Source organism: Puma concolor, chromosome E3 (genome assembly GCF_028749965.1).
Source record: "Puma concolor isolate L17-30 chromosome E3, mPumCon1.1.hap2, whole genome shotgun sequence".
Lineage (NCBI taxonomy): Eukaryota > Metazoa > Chordata > Mammalia > Carnivora > Felidae > Puma > Puma concolor.
This window is the reverse complement of record NC_141682.1, coordinates 9,259,778-9,282,903: the sequence shown is the minus strand read 5'-3', so window position 1 is coordinate 9,282,903 and position 23,126 is coordinate 9,259,778. Positions and strand designations below refer to the sequence as shown.

At 57.3% G+C, this 23,126-nt stretch overlaps 1 protein-coding gene across 5 annotated transcripts in view; it reads right to left on the bottom strand.

Moving 5' to 3' along the window:
• Nucleotides 1-1,237: 1,237 nt before the first annotated feature.
• Nucleotides 1,238-23,126, bottom strand: part of SH2B2 (SH2B adaptor protein 2) — a 31,818-nt gene continuing 9,929 nt past the window's right edge. For 2 of the 5 annotated variants that reach the window (XM_086691949.1, XM_086691951.1), the window contains exons 2-9: nucleotides 19,944-20,707; nucleotides 16,818-16,919; nucleotides 15,000-15,091; nucleotides 13,615-13,706; nucleotides 13,368-13,532; nucleotides 12,670-12,878; nucleotides 10,012-10,183; nucleotides 8,954-9,492 (exon numbers count right to left, since the gene is read on the bottom strand). In XM_086691949.1, coding sequence (XP_086548075.1) covers nucleotides 9,149-9,492; nucleotides 10,012-10,183; nucleotides 12,670-12,878; nucleotides 13,368-13,532; nucleotides 13,615-13,706; nucleotides 15,000-15,091; nucleotides 16,818-16,919; nucleotides 19,944-20,707 — 1,940 coding nt within the window. In that variant the 3' untranslated portion in view covers nucleotides 8,954-9,148. Of the gene's footprint in view, nucleotides 1,393-6,219; nucleotides 6,318-8,953; nucleotides 9,493-10,011; nucleotides 10,184-12,669; nucleotides 12,879-13,367; nucleotides 13,533-13,614; nucleotides 13,707-14,999; nucleotides 15,092-16,817; nucleotides 16,920-19,943; nucleotides 20,708-22,870; nucleotides 23,011-23,126 lie in introns of those variants that run through there. The other 3 variants (XM_086691953.1, XM_086691952.1, XM_086691950.1) reach the window with 3 other exon arrangements.

Below are 23,126 nucleotides of genomic sequence, written 5' to 3'. Positions count from 1 at the left end.
AGAAAACTTACATGAAACACCTTCCGTAAGTCCACGGAATGTTTATACTGTCATCCGAGTTCCTCAAGAGCCAGTGTATAAACAGATTCTACCAGCACCCTTGCTTGATATACATTTGAGCTGCCCATCCACCCTTATATTTTATTTATAAACTCCATAGTGTCATTTTGGTTGGTGGTATACTTCAGAGTTTAATGCGACACAGCAGAGAAAAATGAGAGCTACAGCCACGGGCACTGAACACATTCTATCTTCCAATGATGGGTACGACAATATCTTTCATCTTGGGGCACCTGGTTGGCTCAGGAGGTGGAGCGTGCAACTCTTGATCCCAGGGTCGTGGGTTCGAACCCCACGTTGGGTGTAGAGATTACTTAAAAATAAAATCTTAAAAAAAAAAAATCTTCTATCTCATATGCTCTTTGAGGACCTTACCACTTTTCCTACTAAGAGATGCTGTCTGAGTCCCTTCCCTTTGAATTCTGGGTAGGCTTGTAACCAACCTTGCAGTAGCCATACTAGATGTTTTTCAAGCTTAGGTCATAAGACTGCAATTCAGTTCCTTTCTTTCTAGATTACTCCCTCTGGAGTGGCCTTCTGCCACCTCATAAGCAATGCAACAGCCCTGAGGCCGCCATGTTGTAAGGGAGCCCCAACTAGCCCAAATGGAGAGGCCCCAAGGCTACTGGAAGAGTATGAGAAGGCTGGCCAGCCTGAGCTGCTAGGCTCCAACCACCATTTATTTGCAACTGCGTAAGATACCTGAGCCAGAACCACCCAGCCAAGCCCTTCGTGACTTTCTGATGCGCCGCCACCGTGAGAGATAATAAAATGATTGTTGTTGTTTTATGCCATGAAGCTTTGAGGTGAGTTATTATGCAGCCACAGTGACTAGAACAGACATCGAAAGCTACCTTGAATTCGGTGCAAAAATCTAAATCCATGCATGACCTCCGGGCAGGATTTTAAAGTAACTTAAAAAGAAACTTCCCATTTCCCATTTGACCTCAGCCTTGGTGGAGAACGTGCTGCTGATCATGGTTCTGGGGATCTTGTTCTCTTGTATTTCAGTTTAACCTCCCCTCAGTGAGGCTGTCTTTTTCCATAAATAAGTCATTTCAGAAACACGAAGATTAGCAACTGACAAACCAACCCAAGGTACGGTTATACTGTATCGGGACCTTACAAAGCCTTATTAATTTTGAATATTGGGATCCATGGATTTTCCTAGAAATGCTAAAAGTTAAAGCATTTTATGTGTTTACTCCAGATATTTAAATATTTTGCCTTGGGGCGCCTGGGTGGCTCAGTCAGGTGAATATCTGACTCTTGATTTCGGCTCAGGTCCTGATCTTGTGGTTCGTGGATTCGAGCCCCGCGTTGGAGTTTGCGCTGACAGTGAAACATTAAAAAAAAAAAAAAAAGAATTTTGACTTAGTGGGGCACCATCATACATTTATTTTTTTAAAACACAAAAATGAAAATCAGAAGTTTAAATATAATATGTATATATGGAGGTTTAAAAAAGTTATCTTGAAATTTTACACAAAGAATTTTGTGTAAATTTTTCCTTTTTCAAGCATAGAATTATTTTTGAGATTTGTATGAAGTTTTCTTTAATAACTTCATTTGTAAATTATTTATCTCAGTAGCTTTATTGACATGTAATTCACATATTTACATCTACATTAAAATTCACCTTAAAAATTGTTTTTAATGTTTATCTATTTAAAAAACTTTTAATGTTTATTTATTTTTGAAAGAGAGATAGAGTCAGGTGGGGACTCTGGGGGGGAAGAGAGAGAGAGAGAGAGAGAAAGAGAGAGACAGACAGATAGACAGACAGACACAGAATCCAAAGCAGGATCCAGGCTCTGAGCTGTCAGCACAGAGACAGATGTGGTGGGGCCTGAACCCACGAACTGTGAGATCATGACCTGAGCCAAAGTCAGACACTCAACCTATTGAGCCACCCAGGTGCCTCTAAAATTCACCCTTTTGAACTGTAACCAGTTCAGTGGTTATCAGTATATTCTCTGAGCTGTGCAACCATCACCATTATCTGACTCCAGAACATTTTCATGGCCCACAGAAGAAATCCTGTACTCAGAGCGATCACTTCCTATTGCCCTCTCCCCCCTGCCAGCCCCTGGCAGCCACTAATCTACTCTCTGTCTCTGTGGATTTGCTTATTCTGGACATTTCAGACTACATGGAATAATTATAATGTGCAGCATTTTGCGTCTGACTTCTTTTCAGCTAGCATAATGTTTCAGGGTTCACCTATGTTGCAGCATGTATCAATACTTCTTCCTTTTTATGGCTGAAGAGTATTCCATCGCATGGTTATAATGTATTTTATTTATCCATTCATCCACCGATGGATATTTTGGTTGTCATCACTTTTTGGTTACTATGAACAACGCTGCTTTGAACACTCATGTTTGCATTCTTGTGTGAACATACGCTTTGAATTCTCTTGGGTATATACCTAGGAGCAGAACTGCTGTGTTATTTGGTAACTCTGAATTACTAAGCTGTTTCCCAAAGTGGCTCTACCGTTTTGCATTCCCACAAGCAACATAAAAAAGTTCCCATTTTTCTACACGTTCTTGCCAACACATGGTGTTTTCCGATTTTTTGATTACTGCCATCCTGGTGGGTATAAAATGGTATCTCATTGTGGTTTTGATTTGCATTTCCCTAACGACTAATGATGTTGAGCATTTTTTCATGAGCTGATTTGCCACTTGTATATGTTCTTGGGAGAAATGTCTTTTTTTTTTTTTTTTTGAGAGAGAGAGAGAGAGAGAGAGAGTCTGTGTGTGAATGCGTGTGTGCCTGCACAAGTGGGGGAGGGGCAGAGGGAGAGGGAGAGAGAGAATCTTAAGCAAGGTCCTTGCCCAGTGTTGAGCCCAACGCGGGGCTCGATCTCAAGACAGTGAGATCATGACCTGAGCTGAAATCAAGAGTTGCATACTTAACCGACTGAACCACCTAGGCATCCCAGAAATGTCTATTTATTCTTTTAAAATTAATGTTTACTTATTTTTGAGGAGGGGGGAGGCTCAGAGAGAGAGAGAGAGAGAGAGAGAGAGAGAGAGAATCCCAAGCTGGCTCCATACTGCCAGTGCAGAGCTGGACGCAGGGCTCAAACTCACAAACTGTGAGATCATGACCTGAGCTGAAATCAAGTGTCGGATGCTTAACTGACTGAGCCACCCAGGAGCCCCAGAAACGTCTATTTCAGTACCCATTTTTTCATTTGAGTTATTTATCTTTTTGTTGTTGAGTTGTAAGAGTTCTTTATATATCCTGGATGCTAGACTATTATCAGATAGACTATTTGGAAATAATTTCTCCCATTCTATGCGTTGTGTTTCACTTTCTTTTTCTTTTTTTTTTTTTTAATTTTTTTTTTCAACGTTTTTTATTTTTATTTTTGAGACAGAGAGAGACAGAGCATGAACGGGGGAGGGGCAGAGAGAGAGGGAGACACAGAATCGGAAACAGGCTCCAGGCTCCGAGCCATCAGCCCAGAGCCTGACGCGGGGCTCGAACTCACGGACCGCGAGATCGTGACCTGGCTGAAGTCGGACGCCCAACCGACTGCGCCACCCAGGTGCCCCTCACTTTCTTTTTCTTAAAACAACCAGTTAATGGGGTGCCTGGGTGACTTGGTTGAGCATCCAACTTCGGCTCAGGTTTGTGGGTTTCAGCCTCACGTTGGGCTTTGTGCTGACAGCATGGAGCCTGCTTTGGATTCTCTGTCTCCCTCTCTCTCTGCCCCTCCCCTGCTCACACTCTGTGAACTTTTCAAAGTGGCTATCCCAATTTATAACTCTCCTACTCAACTAAAAATTCTCACTGATCAATTTTGGTCATGGAGGGTACTGAATGTAGTTTTTGCCAATCTGTTGTGCATAAACGGTAGTTTATTTGGGGGGTGTGTGTGTGTGTGTGTTTTATAAATTGCACCAAATTTACCATTTCAGCCAATTTTTTTTCATTTTAGCCATTTTTAAGTGTACAATTCAGTGGCATTAATGATCTTCACAATATTGTGCAACTATTACCATATCTATGTCCAAAACTTTTCTGTCACCCCACATGGAAATTTTATACACATTAAGCAATAACTTCTCTTCTCCCCCAAGTCCTTGGTAACCCTTCCTCTACTTTCTGTCTCTATGAATTTGCTGGTATCTTTTAAAGCTCCTGAGCACCAAATTTTAATATCAATGAAGTTACAAAATAATCTTCCAATGTACAAAGCTTCAAGTTGAAAGTTAGGACGCAGAAATATACATGGGCATAAAATCCTTTAACTGCTTTCTTTTAATTAGCCCTCTCCAGCCAGTCCGAAACCAGGAGAATAAGGTCGGTGAGAGGACATGCTGAGGGCTTTTCAGATAGTGTGCATCTGATTTCTTATCACGATGCCATCATTTCCCTGCCACCTCAGTAAGCTCTACACTCAACGTGGGGCTTGAACTCATGACCTTGAGATCAGGAGCCACATGCTCTACCAACTGAGCCAGCCAGGCACCCCTGTTTTTACTCTTTAGAGCAGGGTTGTTAACCTGAGGTTCTGAGATGGTTCATGAATAAATCATTCAGTAAGTCCATGAACTTGAATGGGTATAAAATTACATCTTTAACTAACAGCTAGCTAAGAGTTACAATTCTTTAATTGAAGGAGAAACCACAGCAGTATTAGCAGCACCTGTCGCTTTGCCACGGCTAGAAATCAGGGATATTTTCAGATCAGATCTCGGTTGTTGCAGAAACTTCGAAGCATCAATTACACTAGTCATTCTTTGAAATTATGGTACTTATTAGAGCCACTGCTAGAGCTCGCTATTTAAAGCATTAATAGGGGCACCTGGGTGGCTCAGTCAGTTAAGTGTTTGACGCTTGATCTCAGTTCAGGTCCTGATCTCAGGTTCATGAGTTCAAGCCCCTCATTGGCCTCCGTGCTGTGCGTGGAGCCTACTTGAAAAAAAAAAAAAAAGAAAGAAAGAAAAGTGTTAACAAAGAAGCGTGCAGCTTGCCGTATCACAGGTTAAAATTCTTATTTGAATTATTTTTTATCTTTTTTAATGTTTATTTATTTATTTTGAGAGAGAGTGTGTGTGAGCACGGGAGAGGCAGAGAGAGAGAGGGAGAGAGAATACCAAGGAGGCTCCACACTGCCAGTGCACAGCCCAACGAGGGGCTCGAACTCATGAGCCGTGAGCTCCTGACTTGAGTCGAAATCAAGAGTCAGATTCTTAACCAACGGAGCCACCCAGGTGCCCCAAATTAGTTTTTAATTGTAGTTAATATTTTGGCTGAATTCCAGTAAAATTTGTTTCCTTTGCAAGTCTATGCATTTTACTTCATGAGGTGTTTTTTTTTTTCCCCAGATTTTATTTTTAAGTAATCTCTACACCCAACGCGGGGCTCAAACTCACAACCCTGAGATCAAGAGTCGTTGCACATTCCACCGACTGAGCCAGCCAGGTGCCCTGCTTCGTGAGTTTTAGAACATTATTCTGAGCATTATTCTTCATCAGACTACGCCAAGGTCTGAGGCACAAACGAGATTGAGGACTCTTGGCTTTTTCTACCCACAGGATGGCAATTTGGGCCAGATGAATCTTTTTTCTGTTTTTATTTTTTTTTTTAATTTTTTTTTTAGTGTTTATTTCTGAGACAGAGAGAGACAGAGCATGAGTGGGGGAGGGGCAGAGAGAGAGGGGGACACAGAATCCGAAGCAGGCTCCAGGCTCTGAGCTGTCAGCACAGAGCCCGACGCGGGGCTCGAACTCCCAGACTGCGAGATCATGACCTGAGCCGAAGCCGGACGCTCAACTGACTGAGCCACCCAGGCGCCCCAGTCTTTTTTCTGTTTTTAAAGGATTTGGGGACACCGACTAAGGTTCATTAGTCAAAATCTGCATTAGAGCACTACTTTGCTGTCTGTTGATACGTATAAGAACCCCCCTAAGTCCCAGGAAATTTTACATCTTCTATGCCCAAAGGGCTCAAACTTGGCTGTTAGGAGCCCCCCCCCCCCCCCCCCCCCGGCAGAGGATACTGTTTATTTGAGCCCTTGTTGGTACATCAGTTCTCTTTCTGCAAGTATTTTCACCACCAGGACCATAAAATACTGGCTTTGCATTTTGATGGAGGAGGCACAGGTGTGGACCCTCTGGCCTACCCCAACACACATACCTCCATTCCCATGGCAATGGCCTTGGAGCAAGTTCAGCTTCATGACTGGAGGCAGGACGGAAAGTATCTCCCCGCTTCTTGGTCTGGCAGGTGGGTGGCTGAGTAAGGGAAAACCCACCTCACATAGTCAGGTCTGGGTGCCCTCCGGAGAGACCCTGAAGCCTTGGTTTAGCCTGGAGCCCTCTGACACAAGGTTGCTTGGGTATTGCGCATGGGCCCAGATTTAGCCTGACTGTGTAACGCTCTCGCCTCGGGCGAGATTTCTTCCTTCTCTCCAAGGTGTGGGGAGTGGATTCCGAGTTCTCCACAGCCCCTCTCAGGCGGAACCCTCCAGGTGGGTCCAACTGGCCTCCAAGCCTCAAGCCTGAGTTCCCCTGCCCCCAACCTCCCCCCACCCCGTCTCCGCCCCTGCCCCTCCCCCTCCCCCTCCCATCAGTCTATGGATGATCTTCCCTCGCTCTCCTCCTCCTCCCCTTTGCCCTGACACAGCTCACCGCCCCTCCCCAGACCTCCGTGCCCTCCTGGGCCCCCTGCCCTCGTTTCTGCCCCTTCCAATCCCTCCTCCCCCTGCCCCTGACCTTCCGGCCCCAGGATGATCTGTCTAAAATGCAGAACTGACCATCTCTGCTCCCATTTCAAGCTGGCTCTGGTTCCCCAGTGCCTTCAGTTCTGGCCTGGCATTCAAGACCCTCTCACCTGGCTGTTCTGCCCCCCTCCCTGCCCCTCACACCTGGGGCCCCCAGCCCCACCGGTGCCCCAACAGGCAGTCTGGGCACATCTGCCATGTGGTTGCCGTGCATGGGACAGCCCCCTGTCACTGCTCGTCACACTACGATGGGCCTGCCTGGCTGCCCGCCCTGCTACCCTGTGGGTCCCATCTGGCACAGAGTGGGCACCTGGAATGTCCCCCACCCCGCCACAAGAAATGTTGCTGCCACTGGACAATGGCGGTAGTTTCCTCAGGGCCCCAGAGTCTGGGCTTTCTGGAAGCACCATTTTGAGTAGCAGGCCGGAGGGTATCGCCCTGGGGGCCACGCTGCAGAGAGTCCCCTTTCTACTTGACCTCCTGCTGCTGGCCCTTCGTGCCTCTTGGAGAACCCAGGGTGGTCCCCATTCTCTGCTATTCTCCCCCAAATTCATTTTACCCTGGGAACACCTCAGGAGTAGCGCCCGACTTGCCAGTGGGAGGTGGGCGCAGACTCTTCTGCACTTCCTCATGTGCCCCCAGTTCAGCAAAGGTGACAGGCTTCATTCCTTTTGCCCTACTTCCACATCCAGATTCCTGCTTGGGGGCACTCCAGGGTGGCCCCCTGTGCCAGGAGGGGAGGGTGGAGAGGGCCTGAAGGCCCACACACTTTGGGCTCACGTCTTAACCCTGCCCTGAGGCAACTCTGAACACTTCCAAGGGGCAGTCCCCTCAGGGAACAAGGACGGAGCCCCAGGCTTGGGGTGCTGTCTGGGGCTCAGCATCTTGCTGGAGAGAGGAATGTTCTGGGACTCCAGATGACTGAGGAGCAGAAGGCAGCCAAACAGAGCTCTCACCAGCCCCTGGGCCTCTGCCCAGCTTGAGCCTCACCCCAGATCTCCTCTAATCCAGGCAGGGTGGGACAGACCCCAAACCACCAGGGCCTGGTGGCAAGAGCGCAAAGGGCCCCTGGCCAAATGGATGGAGACGTGGGAGGCCGAGGAACAGGCTGCTCTCCAGAGCATTGGCCTTGCACTCCTCCTTCTGCGAGACGGCAGCAGGAGCACGGCTGTCACTTCCAGGTCATTTCGTGAATCAGAATTGGGTAGCTGCAGCAGCAAAGCCCCGGGAGCCCCATGCGGGTGCCAGTGCCCCCCATGTGGGGAAGGGCATGTGGGTGCTGCAACCAGCAGACCCAGGAGGATCACTGGTCTGGGGGGAGGGGTCCCGAAAGGCACATCACTGCAGGCTGTGCAAGGACACAGCTGGGCAGGGGAACCTTGAGTCTGTGGCCCCAGGTGTTTGGATTGAGGGAGGGGCGTGTGCTTTGGCTCAGCAGGAAGGAGATCCTCCCCAGAGGGAGTATTGCCAGAGGGCTGGGGTGCTGTGACCTTGAGCAGGCTGTGCCTCCAGTGGTTGGGGACACAGGAGCCACAGCTGGACCTCTGCCTGCAGGGAAGCGTGGGCTGGGGCTGGGGGCGGGAGCGCCTTCAGTCCTCTTCCCAGTTTGAACCTAGGTCAGAGATGGAGACTCAGCCTCCCAGTGCGCTAATGTGGAGGAAACCTGCCCCGTCACCTCCAAGAACACTCTTGTTCTCTCTTAGCCAGGGACTACTCCTTATCTTGGCATTCAAGGCCCCCACCATCTTCCCCGAGCCCCTGCATCAAAGGACCCCTCCTTTCTCCTTTTTCCCCAACCACCACCCTTCATTCTTCCCCCCAAGGGTCTGCTCAGGTCACAGCTCACCCAAAATTCCAATAAAGCCCTCTCCCCGGTCCCTTTCCCCCCGGGGCCGTCTCCCTGAGCCCTGCTGTGGGGCCTAGTGCTTTAGCACGGTGTCTCCTTCGGGTCGTCTCCTCGCGGGACTGGGAGCTGGATCCCCTAAGGCAGAGCCGGATCCAGCTGGATCCAGCCACTGTGGGCCTGGATAGGGAAGGGCGGGTGTAGGAGATGGGGATGCCCGGTGTGGTACCCGCCCTCCCTCCCCGCAGTCCCAGAGGAGCGATGTCCGAGGCCAGGGCAGGAGAAAGGACGACAGGAGAGCCGTGTGCAGTCCCTAAAACAGGCTCTTTAATAACATTTATGTCTTCACTGAAGAGCTTCGCTTTTCCCACCCAGCGCCGGGCTGGGGCCGGCCGGGTCCGCTGGACGGAGGGATGGACGGGGGTACGGGGGCGGCCGCACGGCGCGTCCGGGGCGGGGGGGGGGGGGGGGGGGCAGGGCCTTGGCGCCGCCGCGCCGGGCTAGTAGAAGGAGTACTGGTTCTCGACGGCGCGCGTGCGGCCCCGCGCTCCCTCGCCGGGCGCGGCCTCCGGGGGCTCGTCCGCGCCGCCCCCCGCCGCCTCCAGGAGGCGCTCGGCGCTGTTGCTGCGGCTGCGCGCGCTCAGCGGGCCCTCGGCGGGGCGCGGGGCGGCCGGCGCCGACGCGGCCGAGGACGACGAGGCGGACGAGGACGAGGCGCCGCCCGCCTCCGAGGGCGAGGCGGGAGGGCAGGCGGCGGCGGCCAGGCTGGAGAAGTAGTGCTGGCCGGCCGGCTCGCTCCAGCAGGCGGGGGGCGCGGGCGCGGCGCTGGGCGAGGGCCCCGGGGCTGCGGCGGGAGAGCGCGGGCGCGTCAGGGCCCGGCCGGGCACCCTTGGCCGCCCCCAGCCCTCCGCAGCCCCGGCGTTGTCACGCGGGGACGCGGAGTGCCGGGTGGCCTGGGATCACACCCGGGGCCAGGACTCGCATTCAGGTCTCCCGGCTCCGGTCCCCCATCCCTGCGTACCTAACCCTAACGTCCCAGGTACACACAAACCTGCGCGTGCTGGCCACCCTCACCACCCCCCTCGACACTTCCTTCGGCAGCTCGGCACCGAGCCCCACTTGTGCAGGCGTCTAGGGACCCCCGCAGCGCCGCCTCTGGGCGACCTCCTTCCGCCTGCCCGGAATCACTCCGGACCTGGCCCCGGGCTGCCACTCTCCTCTCAACCCCGATGGCCCAGAGTGCTTACAACCGCCCAAGACCTGGCGCTCCTCCGACCCGGACTGGCAGTGCCGCGCCCACCTGTGGGTGACTCCCTCTGCCCACCGCCCACCTGTCTACACAGGCCCACTGGGGTAGACTTACCGGGTGGGGGGCCCTGGGCCCGCACGTAGCTGCGTAGGGTGATATCTGCAGAGCCCCCTGACTCCAGTGGGATCGGGTGGGTGTGGAAGTGGCGCAGCATGTCAAGCACAGACTGGAACCACAGGTGCTGCACGTGGCACTGCCCGTGGCTGTTCAAGGACAGGCGCAGGTGCTGTGGACACAGGTGGGTGTGGTCAGTGGTGGGGTCCTGGACTAGCCAGCGGCTTTGCAAGCGCCTCTGGGGGGCACGGGGAACACGAGGTCTCGAAGAGGCCACATGGGGCTGTGTCAGAGCGGGGACACCGCACACGTGAGCCCCCTCTTAGGGGGTTACCCCTGTAGTAAGGATGGGGAAGGAGGGCAACAGAGCCAGGCTGGGACTGAAGGGAGCCACACATTCGTCCCTGTGCTAGACGCACCCACGTCATGCCCTTCACACCCCATCTCTCGTCTCCACTAGCCCTCGAGGGTCGAGATACAGCCCCCATGTTAGAGATGGGGAAACTGAGGCACTGGGAGGGACTCGCCCACAGTCACAGGGCACCCAGCTGGGAAGAGAACTCATTTGTGTGATTCTCCCACCCCAGCAGGGAGCGGTCGGCTGTTATTCCTGTAGAGTCCAAGCCCAGAGGGTAGAAACAACCCTGAGTCCAGCTGGGGACGAGTGACCACATCTTGCTTCCCAATTGTGCTGTCGCAGGAGCCCCTGAAGCACAAGGGATAGCGCTGGTTCCTCCTGGGTCTCCAGAGGAGCCCACATGTGACAGGTGCCTCAGGGAGAGGAGACACAGGCCTGTGGTCTCTAGTGGTGAGCCACAGGTCTCTGGCCTCAGCCTTATTTTGCTCAATGTGTGTACTACAGGAGGAAGGGTGGTTGTCTGGGGGGTGGCGGGAGAGTGTAGCAAGAGAGCCAGCGACAGGAGGGCTTCAGGGTACGCCCAGGAGAGGAAACAGGCCTGGCCCCCTACATAAAAGACAGAGAAGCCCCGTGAGGAAGTTCTGCCACTCAGCAGGGCCAGAAGTTGCCAGAACAGTGTGAGCGAACCCAGGGAGCATCAATGGCAGGGGCTCAGCCGGAGAGGAAAAGCATAGTGGGTCCTACTATAGCCTCAAGTCTGGGCAGGGCCTTTGGGGGTAGAGGCCCAGGCAGAGCGTCTCAGTTTTCGGGACATATTACCCAAAGATGGAGAGAGCTGCCTAGGAAGACAGGGGTCTTTCTTCCTAGGAGGTGTGCAAGCAGCAGGCTGGGGGTCCTGCTCTATCCCACGACTAACACGTCAAATGCTGGACAGTCACCCTGCTCTGATGGGGCAGCAGATGGGGTGAGTTCAAGGCTGGGTCACGCTCTCGGAAGGAGAGGAGCCTCCCACTCTACTTCACCACCTCCCAACTCCCTTCCCCCACTGATATCCCACAGGGGGCCAGACACGGTCCTAGCCTCTGGCTTGGGTAGGAGTCAGACCCAGGCCCTCCAGGCAGTCTGTGTGGGGCAGTGCTGGCCCGGAAGGTAAACTTCAGGCTGCCAGGGACGGGCGTTAAGTGCCTGGTTGCCAGAGGAACTGGGAAGGGCAGCTGCTTTCCAAGGAGGTGTCCCCCGGGGAGGCGCCGTCTCTTTCATGGCGGGGCCTGGCGCTGCTGAGGAGAGATGCCCAGGGAGCCGGGGGAGGGCCTGTGGCAGGCCAACCAGGGGTTGGGGCACTGACCACCAATGCAGGCCTGGAGCAGGAGTCCTGGGGTGCCCCCTCCTCCAGCAGGGACTGACGGGAACCATGTCCTGGGAGGAGCCGGGGCCGGGTCTGTTTCCTTATCGGAAACTTGGGATGGTTGGGGGGAGTGGGATGGGGTTCCTGCCCATTCTGGTCACATTGTAGCCACAAACCACCCCTCCCCGCCCCAACGTTCTGTCATATTTTCCTTTGCACTTTAGGTCATTGTTAGCACACAGTACCCTTCCTCAGGAGCCCCCCCATCTGGATGCACGGCCACTCCCTTGCTGTGCCCTGTTTGGACCTCCCTTCTGCTCGTCTTCCCCTCGAGGATTCTCCGTTCACTGCATGCCTCGGGTCACTGACCCCTTATTCTGGCTGGTGGGGTCAGGAGCACCCCCCCGCCCTAAGAACCTGCATGGCAGCCCTCTGGCCCAGTCCACCTCCTCCTCCTTTGCTGCCTGGCTCTTCAGGGCCCCACCTGCGTGCGGTTCTGTGACCCTGGGCCTGCCACCGGTCTGGCTCAGAGCCGGGGCCCGGGAGGGCTTGGGGAACTGACCTGAGCAGGGAAGAAGAGAGCCGTGTGGGGGTGGGTGGGGAAGAGGGCCTTGGTTGACTCCGCTCCGCACCAATGTGGCGGAGACCCTCAGAAGTCTCAGTGGTAAGCGATCCACAAGGTACAGGGTCAAATTTAAACTCTCAGAAGGGCCCGGCCTCCTGTGGGCTCAGCCAAAACGTGGGTGGCTTCCCCATGTGGACAATGAAGAAGCCACATCTGGGGCTGACTGCAGCCCTCAGAGGGGTGGGGGGGGAAAAAGGTGGGGTGAGGGCATGCCTGTGGGCAGTCACGCCCCGCCTGTACCGCGGAGCCTGCTCCTGGCACCTCCTTAGCACCCCTCCCTTCCAGCCGGCCACTCGGCCTCTGTGTGCCACCTCCCCTGCCCTGACTTGCCTTGGCCTTGCCCTGGAAGTTGAAGGTCAGCACGTACTCCCCAGGCCTAGTCTCGCTCTGGCGGATCACGAAGAGGCCGTGGCTCCGGGGTCCTCCCGCTAGCACCAGCTGAGCCGCCCTGACCCGTGACAACGTGCCGTGGAACCAGGGGTAGTCAGAGAGTTCCAGCTCAGGCTCGGCCTCAGGCTCTGCCTCCGCTCCCTCCTCCCCTGGGAGAGGACGACAGCGTGAGGGGCATGGGGGAGTGGACGGGAGGCGGTGGCGGGGGGTAAGTAAATGAGAGGTGATGCGACAGCTTGTTGGGTATTTGCACATAAAATGCTGTTTGAATGATCTTAGAACAGGGCAGGGCACCAACCCAACCCACTAGTTCAGCATATGAGGTAAACTGAGGCACAGGGCGACCAATGATCCTGGAGTCACTCTGTAAGTTGGCAACAAACCTGGGAACGAGTCAAGTCTCCTCGTCCCCCACTCCTGGTTCCAACCCTTTACAAGCATGTTCCACGGAACCCAGGGCTCGTGGGAGGGGTCAAGTAGGACTTGCCTACTGAGTTGTTGAGCACTGGACCCGGTGGCGTGAAATGTCATGACTTCTGAGGCTCAGGAATGGCCTTAGAGGGAGTCCAGGGGCCTCTGCGGCCTGGGGTGGGGGTCCAGGAAGGAGGGCCGGGGACAGAACCCCACACCCACTGCACCTGTGTTACTGCTGTCCCTGCCTCTGCCACCCGGGGATTCCAGGGTCTCCAGGAAGGTCTCCAGAGGGACGTGGACCAGGGACTCCCCAACACCATCTCGAGCTCGGCTGTGTGGAGCTGTCACCACGGCTGCCGTTGTCTCTGGGGGCCGGGGCAGGTCCCCTGCTGGAGAGAAGTGGCCGTCTGGGAACACCCACCCCCTCCGGCCCTGCCCTCCGCTACCCCCGCCAGCTCGGCCCCCACCTACCGTCAGTCAGAAGCTCACAGCTGCAGGAGGCTACTCGGCTGGCCAGACAGCCTCCCCGGGCACAGGACAGCTCGGCGTCTTCCTCGCTGTCCCTGTGAAGGCAGGAAAGCAGAACCGTGTCCTGCCACGGGACTCGGACCCCAGCCACCGGCTGCTCAGGGAGCCATGCCCCGGCTGACAATGGCAGCCCTCTCCTGCTGGCCTGGGTCCCTCTGCCTCCACGTCCCCCTGTCACACCATCAGCTCACTGTCTGGCCACCATGTACATGACTAGGCCATATGGACGGCTCGCCAAGTGGGTGCAGTCTTCCTCCTGGGACCCCAGGGGGTGTCCCTCAGACGATGGCAGGGCACGGTGGTAGGCGGGGCCCCGGGCGGCTCCCTTCCCTGCCCCGGCCTTTGTCTCCCTGTCCGTGACATGAGGCATCTGGGACCCTGCCAGCTCGAAAATGCTGCAAAGTGAGGGTCACCTTCACAGGGGCTGGGGGAAGAGTTTGCAGACCAGATGGCTGGGACGGTGGCAAGGGAGGGATTACAGCCACTTTGGGGATCGGGGGGCCTGGGAGGCACTCAGGCCTTTAATTGTGCTTCTTCAAATGAAGCTGTTAATTAGAAAGCAGCAGCCCCTCCCCCCGGGCCTGGCTCACCCCATTAGCCAGACAAGCTGCTGCCAAGTGCTCCGGGGTTGGCCAGCCTGCCCCTCCTACTCCTGGCCTCAGAGTCTCTCCTGGATCATGCAGCCAGCCTCCCTGCTGCTCCTCCCCACACAGCTGACCGTAGCTGCCCTCTGCCTATGACTAGCCATGGCTCCCCGCTGCCCCCAACTTCCCAGGCTCTCATCAAAGTCGCCCTCATCAACTCTACTTCCAGCAACCCGAGGCCTCGACATTCCCCGCAAGTCCCAGGCGCTCACACACCTCACACCTTTGGCCGAGCAGTCCCCTCTGCCTGGCTCAGGCCGGCTCTTCCTTTACGTTTCAGAAGAGGTGAGTCCTTCTACCAGCACGCCTTCTCTGAGCCCCAGGGCTGGGTTCGGGGCCTTGCCTCTGTTCCCCCACCCCTGGCCCTTTGGGCTCTCCCCATCACTGCCCATCTCCTGGTGGTCTCAGACTACCCTGGAGTGGGGACAAGCATCAGTCTAACCTTCTCCCAGGTCCCGAGGCCCTGGCCCTGTGCAGTAGGCTTCAAAGAGCCTGTTGGGGGTGGGGAATGACATGAGCCTGGCCGGCAGCACCAACATGGACAGGACTGCCATGAGCAAAGCCCAGCTTCCAAGCTCAGCCCCCGCCCTCGCTGGAAACCTCATCCCCTAGGGGGAACCAAGGGTACTACCCAGCCAGGCCCCCACCCCATCTACCCATCTGAGGGCCACCTGGGGCACTCACCCGGGGTCCACACAGCCCTGGATGTCAGCCACCCACGAGTGTTTCTGCAGTGAGTCGATGGTCTCCAGGATATATTCGGCTCCATTCTCTACCTGGGGAGGGGGTAGCCAGGAGTCCCGGTCTGTTAGTGCCCTCAGCCAAGGGCTCCAGACTCCGGGACAAACGGCTCACCCCGCCCCTCCATCACGGGGGCTCACTGGTGCGGGCAGCAGGGAAGACAGCGGGGTCACCATCGGGTAGCACCCCAAGCCCAGGTCAGGGTCCTGGGGTGGAGCCTTGGCCACACTTTCGGCAGCCCCTCCCTCCAGAGCCTGCCAGTGGGGATCACCCAGGGCGATGTCCGGCCCTGCTGACCAGTTCCTTGGGCCCTGGAGACGCAGCCTCTGAGGAAGCCATGCTGGCCAAGGAAGGGACGTACCCTGGCACCCCAGAGATGGAGTAAAAGAGTGTCACAGCCCTTAAGTGAATGAAGGGCCAGCTGGCCTAGCACATCGAGTCGAGGGGCTCCCACACCTTAGCGCCTGGAGGGGCGGAGAGGAGGAGGAAGCCCCTGCTGTGGTCGAAAGTGCAATTCTGCACATCCGTCACCTGAGGACCTCTTCCCAGCAGCCCTGTGAGGGGGGCGGTATGTTTTCCCCATTTGATGGCGAAGACTGAGGGTCAGAGAGGTCAGCTGACTTGTTCACACCAGCACTCAGTGGCAGCGCTGGGACCTGACCCCACATTTCCGTGATGCCAAGGCCCCGAGCTCTCAGCCTGCAGTGTGCGCGTCTCGGTTAAAAAGCGGCTGCAGACTCCCGGCATCTTAGAGCTGGTGGTGGTGGTGGGGTTTAAGTCCTGTCTCGACAGATGGGGAAACTGAGGCCCAGAGCGGAGCTGGCAGGTGAGCCCCTCTGCCTCGGGGCTCCCAGGCACAGTCAGAAGCACGGTGGCCAGCCAGCTGTCAGGAGTGAGGCTCTGGGCCTGTCTCGCCCAGCAGACAAGAATGCCAGGCAGGGAGGGACTACCTTCTCAGCCCCTGGCCTGGGGTGACTCAGGGTAGGGGCTTGGCAAACATTTGCTAAATGAATAAGGGAGTCTGTGACTGAACAAACAGGGCCAAGTAAAACATAAACCCGACGAGGAGCCTAGAGAGGGGGGTGGGAGCTTCATGTAGCTTTGGGTGGGTGGAACCGGGCCTCCTTGGGGACTTGGCCTCACAAACACCCTCCAGTGCTTCGAGGAGGCACAGGGCCACAGCGCTGGCAGCCTGGAGCTGTGTCCTCAGCAACCCCAGCGGGCCACCCTGGTACCGTGGAGCCTGGGAAAAAGGACGAGCTGCCCCCAGACCTACTGGGGTGCCCCTCCCGCCCACCCTCAATGCCTTTGTGCCCTCCGTGGGGCCAGGCAGGTTCCCACACTCCAGTGCCCTGCGACAGGGGCATTTGCATAACTGCTGCAGACTACGGGGTGGGGACATGCTGGTTCCAGTTGGGGAAGGGAGGCAAGGAAGTGAAACTCAGAGGAGCTTCAAGGGGTCAGGAGGAAATGGGAATGAGGCGGGGGGGGGGGGGGGGATGGGCAGATGGTGGGTGACACCCAGAGCCCACGGTGCTAGAGCCCAGGCCTGGGTTCGAGTCCTAGCTGTGTGCTAGACATCGGGGTAGGGTCCTGGGCCTCCCCACCAGGGCTGCCTCTCCGTGCCCTGCTGCTGGCTCCTTACCCTCACCACCCGCAGCCCCCCCACGCCCACCCCGGCAGCGGCCGCAGGCTGTGCTGCCCTCAGCAGAGGTGGCCTGGGGCAGCCAGAGGGTCTGTGAGGTTGGGGGTGGGGCTCACCTTGAGCACAAACGTGTTGTCCTTCTCTGGCATCTCCAGGGGCATGGTCGTGCGGACCTCAATGATGGCTGAGAGAGGGATGCTGACCTTGGGCCTGGAAGCCTGGGAGACCAGGGGAAGGGGCGGTGAGAGAGTCACCCGGGGCCTTCTGACACCCTCGCTGCCCTCCCACCTCTCGGAGGTCAGAGCAGCCCTGGGCACAGAGGTGCTCTGAACTCCATCTTCCACCGATGGCTGCATTGAGGGGGTTTCTGGGAAACAAGGGACCTCCCCCCATAGTTACAGGGCAAGTCACAGACAGCTGGAGCTGACACCGGAGTCTCCCACCTCTGAGCCCTGAGGGGAAAATCACCCGGGCTGCCCTTCTGCAGCCCTTCTACCCACCACATCTGTGGTTCTCACATTTTTGACCTTGACCCATAGTAAGAAATAGATTTGACATCGTGACCCGGCACATACGTGCTGAGGTAAAAATATCTCTGAAACGAACGTTTGACAGACAATATTCCCCCTGACTGTGTGTGATGGAGGGAGGGATCTTCTGGTCTTAGTTCATTTAGGGAAAAAGTGCTCGTCTCCCCATTTAGACTAGACTTTCCAGAGCCTGGCTCTGGAGTCCCTGACTTAGAACAGGGCTCCCGGAGCTGGGCAGGGCCATGTCCCCGGGGGGAGGAAAAGGGACCGGTGTGGGGTTTAACCAAGGTGAGCCATCAGGTCTCCGGGGGAGGGCCACCCTGTGCCTGGCCCCGCCCCACTCTGCTCCAAAGCTCCTGGCCATGGCCCCAAAGTCCCCCCTGGCTGGCTTGAGACTGGGCTTCCCGGCAGGGCTTGGGCTCCAGAATAGGGACTTTCTCAGGAGGAAAGGGAAGGGCCACACGCTGGGTGGGCAGGCTGATGGGAATTCCTGGTAGCACTGGCTGCCATCCAGCGGGTGCGGGCTGGCGGGACTTGGAGCAGGGACCGAGGGCCTCGGCTGACCAGGGCAGGCCATCGTGCCAGCCACTGGAGCAGGGGCGTGTGGTCCTGCAGGGCAGGCCTGGCCTGGGGGCTTCAGCTGGATTCCCCTGCCTGGCATCTGAACTGCGTCTGTCCTGGCCCAGCGGCCTTTGACCCCGCTCCAGCCACACCTCCCCATTCCTCTTCCCTGGCCAGAGCTGTCAGGCTGTGTCGCACCTCCAGCCTTTGCTCACTCAGCTCGTGTGCCTCCAGAGAGGCCCGTCCCGGGGGCTCTGCTCCCGGTGGACACTTCTGCAGCCCGAGCTTCCCCTCCTTAGGGCCCCCAGAGTATCCAATGCTTGCCCCACTGAAGTTGACCGTCTAGTCCTGCATATACAGGTTTCCTGATGGCTCCCCAACAGCACGGGCCAGGCCCACTGCTCCCTGGGCCCCCAGGGCTGGCCTGGCAAAGGGCTATGGTGGGGGGGACCTGAGGTCTAGGAGGCTTCCTGCAGGATGAGGGAGCAGGAGGCCAGAGACTTGACTCATGGGGCTGTGAGAGGGAAGTCTGAGGATCCCAGGAAAAAGTCCCTGAGCCTGCGGACTCCGTGCTCCTGTGCTCCAAGGGTGCAGCTAGGCCTCCAGGAGCAGGAGATCTGGCCCAGGGGTGGGTGAACAGGACTAAAAGGCATTGGGAAGGGGTGTGAGCAGGGATGCCCTGTGGGGCTCACACACCCTGGGAGCCAACACATTTGGGGGACCTGACCTGAACCCTGACCATTGTATTATCTACCTTCTATGGGGTTCACTTCTGAATTCACAAACACTTCGTTGGAAAAAGGAGGGTCTGAGGCCAGATCAGGGGCTAGGAACCCACCCGTCTGCCTTCCTCAGAGCTGGGAAAGTGACCCTTCAGGAGCTCTGCCCTCTGTCAGTGGTGAATGGTGGGCTCCAGAGAGACTAACAGAGAGGCCCCATCTCCTGTACATCCTCCCCCCAAGGGCTGCAGACACTGCTATTTATGGCCAGGCAGCTGTGACTGCCACTCAGGCCCAGAGGCTTTGGAGCCCTGGGCCTCTGCCCCTGCCCTTTGGGCAACTCTGGGCAAGCCCCACCCCCCTCCCCCACTTGCCAGGCCTCGGTCTGTCTGACAAGCGGTGGAGCTGGACATAGTGGTCAGTGATTTCTCTCAGGGGCCTAACGGTGGGGGCCTGGCAGGGGAAAAAACCCTCGGGAAGTCGGGGTCCTTGGACTCAAGGAGAAAGCTCTTCAGGGAGTAAGCGTGTCGCTGGGAAGTCACTTCTCCAGAGTCCACGCAGCTCGTGGGCACCGAGCCTTGGGGAGCCCACGCCCTGTACCTCCGGTGGAGAGAGGCCAGGAGGCAGTGGGGAGAGACAGACCGGGAGATGGAGAAGGCGAGAGGCTCAGGGTGACTAAAGGTGCCTGGGAGTAGAGTAGGCCTGGGGTGGGGGCTGAGGGCCTGGGTGGTTCCTGGGGATGCTGCCAGCTGCTGCACCAGCACGACCTCCCACCTTTCCGAATCTCCTAGCACACACGCGGCTCCCACCTCCACGCTCCCTCATTCTAGGGACCACCAGGGTGGTGGGTATAATTAGCCCGGCTCTGCCACCCACCAGCAGTGTGCCTTTGGGCAGGCCACACCTCCTCTCTGAGCATTCCTTTGTTCTCTGTTCTGTGACCTGGGGACCACGATGCCCACCCTGCAGGGGTCTTGGCGGGGGATGAGACTGCGCACCAGGCTTAGGCCTGGGCAGGCCGCATGCCCTTGGAAAGTGGGCCGCTGTTACTACAATGCTTCCCACTTTCCAAATAGGGCAGGTGTGCCCCCTGGAGGAGGCCTATAGCTGCCCCCCGGGGCTCCCATGGAGAGCCCCCAAGTTGGGGAGGGGCCGGGTGCACTCAGGTGAGCAGCAATGCTGGTGACAGCGAGAAGCTCAGCTTTCAAAGCCTGAAAAGGGTCAGAAAAGGGCCGACCAGCAGGGGCTGGGCGGCACTGGGGACCAACACATTTCAGGCACCCTCTCTGTGCCACTGTCACCCTGCCTGGGAGGCTCCAGCCACCCAGGGGCCCCAGATGAAGGATGGAGGAGGGCAGGCAGCCAGGCAGTGTGGCCCGGAAGCCAGCCCCTGGCACCCGCAGCCGCCCCCCTGGTCGGGGCTGGCGCTCACCTTGGGCGGCACGAAGAACTCCAGGCGGAAGCGCTCGCCGGCCACGGCCCTGCGCAGGAGCAGGCGGCATTTCTGCCACTGGGCGGTGCCGCCCGGGCCCGCGGCCGCGTCGTCGGCCACCATGAAGCGCAGCGCGCCCTCGCGCTGGATGTCCACCAGCTCCACCTTGGCCGCCAGCGTCCGCGACAGCCGCAGGCGCCGTGTCCATTTGTCTCGCGGCTCGGCTGGGGGCTCGGCGGCCCGCGGGGCGGCGCTAGCGTCGGGCTCCGGGGAGGCGCGCCGGTGCCACATGTCGCGCACGCCGTCCACGACGCACAGGCTCATGTTGCGCAGCGAGAAGCCCTTGCGGACGCGGGCCTTGGCGGCCGCCTGCGCCGACACGTCCTCGGAGCTCCGCGAGTGGCCATACGCCGCCGCCTTGAGCGCCGCGGGCCCCGCCGGCTCGGGCTCCATGGCCTCGGGGTGCTCGGCCACCCCCCGAGGCGCCGGCCCGGCCACCAGCACGCGGCGCACCTCCTCGCCGAAGACGTCCAGAAAGTTGGCGGCGAAGTGGCGCGAGAAGGAGGCGCCGGCGTCGGGCGTGTCGTAGGCCGGGTTGTCCCGCAGGAAGCGGCAGAACTTGTGCGCGAAGTCCACGGCGGCCGCCTGCGCGTGCAGCTCACAGAACTGCCGCCAGTCGGGGACCGGGGCGGGGGCAGCGGCGGCGGCGGCGGGGCCGGAGGCGGCACCATTCATGGCTCCCGTCCCATCGCAGCCCCCTGTGGCTGTGGGCGACAAGAGTGCGGAGTGACCCTGTGACCACAGCGCTCACTACTCGGCCCCTCTCCCCCCACCCCCCCAGGGCTCCCTGGGGCTGTGTGTGTGTTGAGGTGGGGGCCGGGGGGGGGGGGGGGCTACGTCCTGTGGCCATTCGGAGCAGAGAGAGAGAGGCGTCTGCAGGAGGCAGCCTCCTCCCCCCAGTCATACCCTTCAAAGAGCATTCTCAAGGTCATTTCTGGGGCTGGTGAAAGAGGCTGGGGTGCCAGGTGCCTTGATTTGGGGTCCCTATGAGCTTCCTGTTGTCTAGCATCCCAAGCTAACCTCTATCCCAGGGCCTCCGAAGGCAGGTGGGCAAGAAGTCAAGTGCAATACGCTCGCCTCTGCCTTTGAAATATGCCAAGAACCCAACCTTTCCTCCACTCCTCATCATCCAGGCTGCCGCCCAGGGGCCCACGTGACCCTTTCTCTGGCCTCCAGTATTTGAGCAGCCTCTTCACTGGTCCCCCGGAACCTGACCTCACCCCCGAATCATCTGTTCTCCACCCAGACACCCAGTCATCACTCCTAAAACAAGACAGATCAGGTCCCTCCTTTGCTCCAAATCCTGCATCGGCTCCCATTCCACTCTAGAGAAAAAGTAGAAGTCCTACTCATAACCACCTAGGCCTCACATGATCTGCCTCTACTTACCTCACTGAGCTTATCTCCTGCCACTCTGCTCTGGCTGCTGTTGGGTCCAGCCCCAGGGCCTTTGCACTTGCAATTCTCTCTTGCACTGGCCTGGAATATTCTTTTCCCCCACACTCCCTTACCTCCTTCAGGTTTCTGCTCATATACCATCTTGTCCAACAGCCTTCCCCAACCCCCCACTCCACTGAGGGAAGGAAGATTCCTGCTCCACTCAGTGCTGGTGTCTCCACACCCTTTGGCTGCTTACTACTCTCCACGATGCTTATCCTCTCTGATATATCATTGATTCCACTGCTTGGTTGTGTTGTCCTCTCCCCAACTGCCCGCCATGGCCTTCCCCTGAGAATGCAGTATTTTGGGTGGCTGTGTCTCCAGTGCCGGGCACATGGAGGCGCAGTAAACACTGAATGAATGGCGGTGGATCAGTTGGAGGAGCACATGGCTCTTGATCTCAGGGTCGTGAGTTCGAGCCCTACGGTGGCCCACAGGCATGTCACAGCTGTCACTGCCTAAGCCCTCGCATGGGGCCCAAGAACATGCAGCTTGTTAGTGATCGACCGGGGATTCTCACCCTGACTCCAGGACTCGTGGGTCACCTGGTATGGATAAAGTAGGGCCGATTTGGGGGTGCCTGGGTGGCTCGGTCAGTTAAGCATTAGACTTCAGCTCAGATCATGATCTCACGGTTTGTGAGTTCGAGCCCCACATTGGGCTCTGTGCTGGCAACACAGAGCCCGCTTTGGATGCTCTGTTCTTTTCTCTCTCTCTCCCTCCCTCTCTCTCTCAAAATAAAGAAGCTTCAAAAGAAAAGTAGGAGTCAACTTTTCATACTGGCACTGGAGGCACTGCCCTCTCAGGTCTCTCTCCACCCCCGGAGCCTGCACTCTCTATTGTGTTCCCACCTTCTAGAATCCTGTTCCCTCCAGAGCTCCCATCCAAACCTGGTTTTCCTAAAGAGGCCCCAACACAGGGATCCCAGCTGTCTCATCAGCCAGCTTTCTCCTGCTCCCAGGCCCATCCAGCCTTCATCACTCTGAATCGCCACCCTACTGGTGTGGCCAGTCATTTGGGCGGCCTTGCTTCCTTGTCCCCCAAGGTGGCCATCACCCATGGGGGCACAGAGCAAGCTCATTGTGTGTACGTACGTAGTCCACCCCTGACCCCAGGCCAGGGTGCAAATTACCAGTGGAGAATAAGTGGGGTAATGTGGTCCTGCCCTGCCTTGGGGAGCCCCTGTCTGAAGGGGCCAGCCTGGTGTTAGGGGAATTGAGACAGAGGGTCAAGCCCTCACCTGTCTTCCCAGGATCCCCACGTTACCCAGCATGGCCTTTCCCTCACAGCTCCTGGGAGCATCATCTCATCTCTCCTCTGGGATCCAAACTCTGTAATTAAACGCCTGGTAAAAATAGCTGCCCCACTTCTGTGAGATCATCTGTGGGGCCTCTGGGCCATAGGGCACTGTGGGAATTCCCTCTCACCTTGGGGCAACCTCGGCCATCGATCTGCAGTCAATAACCACAGGGCAGCCCCAGGGAGGAAACGGGCCACTTGATGAGGCACTTAGCACAGAGGACAGTTTTCCAAACCAGCGGTCTGCTCAGCGACTCCTGCCCCCGCACTGCGGAAGAGGGTAGCGAGGAGTTAGGAGGGTTTCCCGGAGGAGGTGGGGTCTGCGATGGCCTTTATGGCAGTGAAGGGGGAGGAGAACAAAGAGTGACCTCACTGTAGGCAAGA